Source organism: Ochlerotatus camptorhynchus, unplaced genomic scaffold (genome assembly GCF_037179485.1).
Source record: "Ochlerotatus camptorhynchus isolate MF236.1 unplaced genomic scaffold, CSIRO-AGI_Acam_v1.1 ptg000268l, whole genome shotgun sequence".
Lineage (NCBI taxonomy): Eukaryota > Metazoa > Arthropoda > Insecta > Diptera > Culicidae > Ochlerotatus > Ochlerotatus camptorhynchus.
Genome location: NW_027040758.1, coordinates 3,520,706 through 3,528,735, shown reverse-complemented (window position 1 = coordinate 3,528,735; position 8,030 = coordinate 3,520,706). Strand labels below are relative to the sequence as shown.

The window sequence follows — 8,030 nt, the reverse complement described above, 5'->3', positions numbered from 1 at the left end:
AAGATTGAAACCTGAACATCTCAAGTCTCAACAAGCGACAACAAGTTCGGCCTTACTCCACTCTTTGGCCGAACTCCAACCCAAAGAGTGGAGTGAGGCCCGATTTCTTGTCGGACGTCAACACGCTGATGTCAACACCTAGCGCCCTTCGGTTTTTCTCTTCCGCTCTGGTACCTACTTGTTGGAACTCGGAACTTATTTCGGAATTATGAACGCGTTAAGCCCCTAGCACATCGGCGAAATGAAAAACGAGCAATTTATTCAAATTTACAATAAAAATTCGATCCCTACAACAATGGGCGCGGGGGAGTTATGGGTCTGCCAGCTAGAAAGAAAGCCCGGAACGAACCGACTGCGCTGTTATTTGTTACCATTGTTGTTGTTTTTGTTGGCAACCTTTTTTGTATTGTATCATTTTCTCTACTTTTTCGCGGAGATCGCGCCGGGATGAATGAATGAAGCGTTTGGAGCGTGTGGATACGAATGAAAGCCCATGGAACAACAATGGTGTGAATGTGGAGGCCCAATGAGATGCAGTAGGATCGAGGGACGCAGGGGAGTTCGATTCGATGCGATGTCGAACAATCGAGGTGAGAAATGTATTATTTGATTTAATGACAACTGTTAAGCACTGTTCTTTGTGCAATGTATAAAATCCGTGGCAACAACAATGCTGGAACGATTGGAAAGTGTGAGGTGTGATTCGATGCACTTATTTTCTTTTAAATTATAATTCCATGTATATGATGATGCATGAACATTGTACAACTATTGGAATATTTAAATTATGACCGTTGTTTCGGAAATATTTTTCCCCAACAGTTCATTAGGTTTCAAGAACCAGTCAATAAAAATGCAATATTGCTGACCGTAAGCATCCATAAGCGCATAAACAATTAAAACCGCTGGCTGGCCTTTATCATTTCGAGAAACACTCGCGCAAGCAGGTCCTAATTTATATCTCCCCCCCCCCCCCCCCACGCTTCCAATCGACCAAAAATGGTTCCACATCGATGAACATCGCCTACTTCCCCACTCTAGCGCAGTGACTGAAATTGACTGCCACTAGTGCATACAAACGTTGGACGGACCCAAAATTAAATTAAATTATTGTCCACATTGGTAATTTATTCGGTCCGAAGTCCCTTGGTGCCGCCGACAGCCACCCAGTGTTTATTGCTGTGGGGAAATGAATTTCGGAGCTGGGCTGAGCGAGAAAATTTTCATCTGTAATTCAGCGAGCCGAAAGGGTCCCAAACCGAAAAATTTCCACCTCATAAAACAATTCCTGTGCAGCGAGGGGCCTATGGAAAGCGTGCTTCGTAACCGTTACAACCAGAACTCGAAAGATACCAACTAACAACAACGCAACCAGAGCCCACAACGTGACCGCACGCATAGACCGCCAACAAGCAAATGCCAGGAGTGAGTGAGTGAGAGGTACAGCACATTACACAACCGATTAAATTAATTTAATTAAATATCCATCAGTGAAACCACGCGGAAGCGTTTCGGCACTCGCGTGATTGTGCTCGATTGTGCTGGTGGTCCATTTTTTTTTACTGTTGCCACGCGATGGAACCACATCACACGGGGAAAAGCTTTCATGCGATCTGATGAACCTTGTGCTCCTAATTGAAACAAAACATACAAAAAATTGCAAATGTATGGTACCTACCAAACCTATGGTAGGATTTGACCCTTCATGCCTATTTAAATTCCAACATCGATTAAGTGCTTTAGGGAAGAAAAGTAAGATACCATTCTATATGTTGTGTGGAGCTGTGATCTCCCTTTGCTCTTTTGGTTAAGGGTCAGCTACAAAGCAAGACCATGCTGGAGGTGGCTGGGTTCGATTCCCAGTTCGGTATAGGAATTTTTTGGGTTGGACTTCCATGGGTATAGAGTATGATTGAAACCTGCCACATAATCATACTCTTGAAGGGACGAACGGGAGACTCCAAACGAAGTATACGGTTTAACAGGAAAAACGTAGAAAAGTTTATTTAAACGTCTGTACTACACGAAGTGCGATTGTGGAATGAACAGTTATTAATCAGGGAGGGCTTCCCAACAACGTAGCAGGGGAAAGCGATGGCTGATTGCCTACTACGCCAACACCCCCTCTCAATCGGCCATTCCAAGGCCTTGGCACAGCTTCTCCATGCGCACCGGTTTGGTGAACAAATCCGCCAGTTGCTTCTCGGTACTGATATACTTCACCGCTACACGTCCATTCATCACTCCGGACAACCAGATCACTTCCGAAACAGCAGAACTCAGCGACACATACTCCGCTTCACTCGAGGATGTAGCAACGGTAACCTGCTTTTTGCTCGACCACGATACAGGATTACATAAGTGAACAGGTAGCCGCTGACTGACTTTCTGTCTTCCGCATCCGATGCCCAGTCGGCGTCAGCATATCCGACCAACGCTTCCGCTGATTCGTCGCTTACAAACTTCAGGTGCTTCGTTTTCGTCCCTTTCAAATACCGTACTAAATATACGCTTGAGGCATTGCCAATGGTTAACTGTTGGGTTCTGTTGGTAACGGCCCAGTAATCAGACGAGGAAACACAAATCAGGCCTGGTGCACAGCATTACATAATTGTGCCCAGCAGCTCACGATACCGTTCTTGGGTTGACTCACCATCACGGGAAACAACCAGATTCTTCTCCATAGGCGTCTTGGTCGGGTTACAATCTGTCATCTTAAAGCGTATCAATATTTTTTCGATATTCGTTTCTTGAGAGAGTTTCATGGAATTCGTCGCACGGTCGTATTCTAGTTTCATACCTAGGAAACGACTGATCTCACCGCAGTCCGTCATCTTGAACGTCGAACTCAGGGCTTTCTTCAGATTCACAATCGTTGTTAACGGGGAACCTGAAATTAGACAAAAATAAATTAAATTAAATTGCACCACACTTTGAAAACAAATTTGTATTCACCTTACCCGATACACTTACCTTGTTGGACTATTGGAGTTGACCGACAGCTTTGATCGCCATGTTCAGTTGTTGGATAAACTCGAGACGGCGGAAGATCATTGGAACTCCTTCCTCGTTGAGCGATTGAGCTGTTACCTGGACCACGGTACACTGCGGGAGTGGGAAACCCATATTGATGATGGCAAGCGACCCATGTACAAGGAGTTACTCGAGTTTATCCACAAAAGATCGCGAATCATTAAAACACTAACGCTCTCCCACCCTAATAATACCCAATCTGAGCCAAAATCGCAAAGGTCCCGCTTCGCAGCCCATGTTGCTTCGGAGAACGTGAAGAAGTGCCCTCACTGCAAGCAAGCACATCTTTTGTTTCAGTGTAGCGGCTTCCAATGTCTTACACCGCAGCAACGATTCGAATTCGTGAAGAAGCACGGGCTTTGCATCAACTGCTTGAAGGGTACCCACCTAGCGAAGGATTGCTCCAGTGGTTCGTGCAAACAGTGCTCCAAGAAGCACCATTCTCTGCTACATCTACCACCGATTTCGTCTTCGTCGGTTCCTGGTACATCCGTAGCAACATCAGCTTTGGTTGGTCAACCCACTGCAGCAATCAGTTCGCAATCGTCTCAAATGTCGCAAAGCAATGCGACCACAGTCGCACGTTCGCCGCCGGTAGAAGCCGGTACCTCACCACTCGCGAACTCGTCTCGATCGTTTCCGCAATCGTTTTCGGTCGGTATCGCCCCTTCCACATCGCCGGTTGATCCAATCGTTCTCGGTAATCATTCACCGTCCTCCACGTCCTGTCAAAGTGCTGAAGTGACTCAAGGTTTTCGGCAAAGTACTGTTGTGCTCTCCACAGCAGTGATCAAGGTGAAGGACGCTGACAACAACGAACATTTCGCCCGAGCCTTGCTGGATAGTGGCTCACAGCCCAGCTTCATCACCGAATCACTCTGCCAAAAGCTCCGTTTGAAGCGTGTCAAGCTCAACTCGCCGGTCAGTGGAATTGGTCAATCTACTGTGAACGTCCACTTCGGAGTTACACTCTCGCTCGCTTCACGCTACGGAGATCATCGCTTCAGTCTGGACTGCCTAGTGCTGCCGAAGCTTACCGTATCGTTACCCAGCCACCATATCGACGTTACGCGGTGGAGGATTCCACGTAACCTCCCGCTGGCTGATCCCCAGTTTAACATCAGCCAGAAGATTGATATCATTATCGGCGCTGAATTGTTCTATTCGCTCCTGGAACATCAGCAAATCTCTGTCGCTACTGGGTATCCGCTACTACAGAAGACAGTTCTGGGTTACATCGTTTGCGGAAAGGTAGTGGATCCAGCTCCCTATCCACCGGCAGTTCAGACTAGTCACGTCTGCATGAACGACACGCTTGACAAGCAGCTCGAACGGTTCTGGGAAATTGAAAATTTTGACGTCGGAAAGCCTACACTCCCGATGAGCAGCGTTGTGAAGAACACTTCCAACAAACCGTTAGTCGAGCTGAAGACGACAAATATATCGTCCGTCTACCTCTACGGGAGGAAATACTACCAATGCTTGGAGATTCCTACCCAGTCGCACTACGTCAGCTCCAATCCATGGAGAAAAAGTTTGGTGTCGATGAAGGTCTTCGTGAAGCTTACCACGGATTCATGGAGGAATATGAAAGACTGGGACATATGGAGGAGGTGAATCCATCCGCGTCGCGTAGCCCTCAGTTTTTCCTACCCCACCATGCCATACACCGTCCTGAGAGCACAACCACGAAAACACGAGTAGTGTTCGATGGATCCTGCCGAGGCTCGCACAGTTTATCGCTCAACGAGGTCCTGTTGTCTGGTCCGACAATACAGCCAGCTCTGTACTCAACCGTTATCAACATCCGCATGCCTCGTTTCGCCGTCACTGTGGACCCCGAGAAGATGTTCCGGCAGATTTGGACACATCCAGATGACCAGAAATATCAGGAGATCCTGTTCAGGAAGGATCCGTCAGAATCAGTTCGCGTGTATCAACTAAAAACCATGACTTACGGTCTCGCTAGCTCGCCTTTTCATGCTACTCGTGTGCTGTACCAATTGGCCACTGACGAAGGAGAACGATTTCCGTTTTCGGTCCCCGTGATCAAGAAGGGAATGTACGTAGACGACGTACTCACCGGCCACGACGACCTAGAAACGCTTGCTGAAACTTGTCGTCAGTTGATGGAGATGCTACAGCAAGCCGGTTTTGTGCTCAGGAAGTGGGCGACCAACGATACCGCCGTCCTCTCAAGCGTTCCTCGTCAGCTGTGGGAAACCTCACCGGAGCTTGAAATCGATCGCTCGCCTACTGTGAAGACCTTGGGACTTCTCTGGTGTCTCTCGTTTCCCAATATTACTTCCAGCTGATCATCAACTCAGTTGGCTCATCGCAAGGTCCAGCCACGTCCGAACACTTCACGGCGGTCCTACACTCACACTTGCTACTGTTCGCCAACGATTTTGGCCAGTCCGGGGTCGTCAACTAGTACGCAAGGTGGTACGCCGATGCGTAACCTGCTTCTGATGTCATCCACGGCTAGCACAGCAGATCATGGCTCCGCTGCCGTCCGTCCGCGTATCACCTGCTAGACCGTTCATACACTCTGGGATGGATTACTGTGGGCCGTTTCTCGTACGTCCGTTAAGTGGTCGGGGCGCGTCGGTTAAAGTATACGTCGAGCTATTCGTGTGTCTCGTGGTGAAGGCCGTGCATCTCGAAGTCGTCGCAGATCTGTCGTCCGTCGCCTGCATAAACGCCGTCAAGCGGTTCGTAGCTCGCCGTGGTCGAGTGCTCGAATTACACTGCGACAACGCGACTGCTTTCGTCGGGGCAGACCAAGAACTTCGCTCGATGCGAGAGGAATTCCGTCGTCAATTCCGAACCGAGTTCTGGGAGAATTTCTGCGTGGAGAGCGGAATCAAGTTTCGCTTTATCCCGGCCCGTTCACCGCATTTCGGTGGAATCTGGGAAGCCGGAATAAAATCGTTCAAGCACCACTTCCGTCGCATCATAGGCAACCGCTCCTTCACCGTAGACCAGCTCCAGACCGTCGTTGCCCAGATTGAATCGGTGCTCAATTCCCGTCCTCTTTCTCCGCTTACAGATTCACCTGACGATTGTTCCGCTCTGACTTCTGGTCACTTCCTCGTCGGTGAACCTCTCGTCGCCATCCGGGAGCCCAACCTGATCGACGTCAACCCAAACCGTTTGTCACGCCTCCAGGAGATGAAGCGATCGGTTCAAGACCTCTGGCGTTGCTGGCAGCTGGATTACATCAGTCAACTCCAGCAGCGAACAAAGTGGAAGAAGTCCCAACTCGACGTCCGCACCGGCCAACTTGTGCTGGTCAAGCAAGCTACCGCACCACCGCTTCAATGGCCGTTGGGGCGGATCGTTGAAACCGTGACCGGGAAGGATGGAAGAGTTCGGGTGGTCGTTGTTAAGACCGCGTCCGGGCAGTACAAACGGGCGATTACCGAGATCGCTATCCTTCCGATAGATCCCGACGAAGACAACGCAGGAGCTAGCTCATGCCTGGCTCAACCTCGTATCGAAGAATGTGCTGATGAAGGTTGAAACGGGCGGTTTCAACGGCGGCCGGCATGTTAACGGGGAACCTGAAATTAGACAAAAATAAATTAAATTAAATTGCACCACACTTTGAAAACAAATTTGTATTCACCTTACCAGATACACTTACCTTGTATTAGACGTCATTCAGCCACTCACGAACACACACAACACGAATACGAAAAGGAACAGAAAACGGAAACTCTACCTACCGATTGTTGTGATCGCATCGTATTGAAAACAATACACAACACAAATCAGTTGAAATAAAGCAGTGAAGTCGAAAGGACACACGTCGTTTTCCTTCCCGTCGGTCAATCCGAAAGTTCGAAAGTTTAGAAAGTTCACTAGTTTAAGGTGCAATTTTGTGTGCAGTTTATCGGTTTTCCTCCGTCGGTATTGTTACGTGTGGCAATATCACCGTTTCGATTGCCTGTCCAACGTCGCGAGTGCACTGTTGGATTTTTGTCGCGAACAATCGTTTCAATCTTCCTCCCAGCGATGAGCAAATCGTCCACATACAGAATGATATAAATTTCGTCTCCTGGTACCACCCGCACGTAGAGGCAGTAGTCGTGCAGCGATCGACGTAATCCCAAACTCAGCAACCGATCGATGAACTTTTCGTTCCAGCACCTTGGGGATTGCTTGAGGCCGTGCAGGGACCTGAGTAAGCGGCACACTGTATTAGGGGACGCTGCAACACCGTCGGGAACCGCCATGTACAACTCCTCTTTCAGGTCGCCGTGCAAAAACGCCGTCTTGACGTCCATTTGATGGAAGTGGAAACACTGTTGCACTCCGACCGCGAGAACCATCTGATGGTGGCCAGTTTTGCAACAGGAGCGAATGTCTCCTCGCAATCGACTCCAGTCTTCTGCAGGAATCCTTTCACCACCAGTCTCGCCTTATGTTTGACCGCATTGCCGGCCGGATCGTCCTTCAGCCGAAATACCCATTTCGATTTCAGAGGCTTCACTCCCTTCGGACAGCTCGTAAGACGCCAGACCTTGTTCTCCTCCATGGAACGTAACTCATCTCGTACCGCAGCCATCCACATGGCTCGGTCAGCACGCTGGGGCAGTTCATCAAACGATTCGGGTATATCTGCGGGAATCAAATCACCAGAAATAGCTCTATAACCGATAAAGTAATCAAATAACTTACCGGGGAGCCTGCGCTCCCGTTCGCTATGCCTCGACGACAGTTCACTAGGAATTTCGCGTCTTTCTGTGGGCGAAAGGAGCGCATTTTCTGGTTCTTCAACCGGTTCTTCAAGATCATCGTCGGGTTCTGCTTCAATTCGATTGATTTCAGGTTCATCATTGGCTTCACGAATTTCATCTGTGGGGGCCGGCTGGCAACGCTCCCCCTCTTGCTCGAACGGGAAGTGGACGGTCAATGGGACATCGTCTTCTTGCTGCATCACAGCATACGGGAAGGACGACTCATCAAACTTGACGTTTCGAGCAATCGTA

General features: G+C 49.0%; 1 protein-coding gene across 1 annotated transcript; it reads left to right on the top strand.

Annotated features, from left to right (window-relative positions):
* Positions 1–3,147: 3,147 nt before the first annotated feature.
* On the top strand, positions 3,148–4,650 carry LOC135705566 (uncharacterized). Its single transcript, XM_065227339.1, has one exon. The coding sequence runs from the start codon at positions 3,148–3,150 to the stop codon at positions 4,648–4,650; it is 1,503 nt and encodes a 500-aa protein (XP_065083411.1).
* Positions 4,651–8,030: the final 3,380 nt, after the last annotated feature.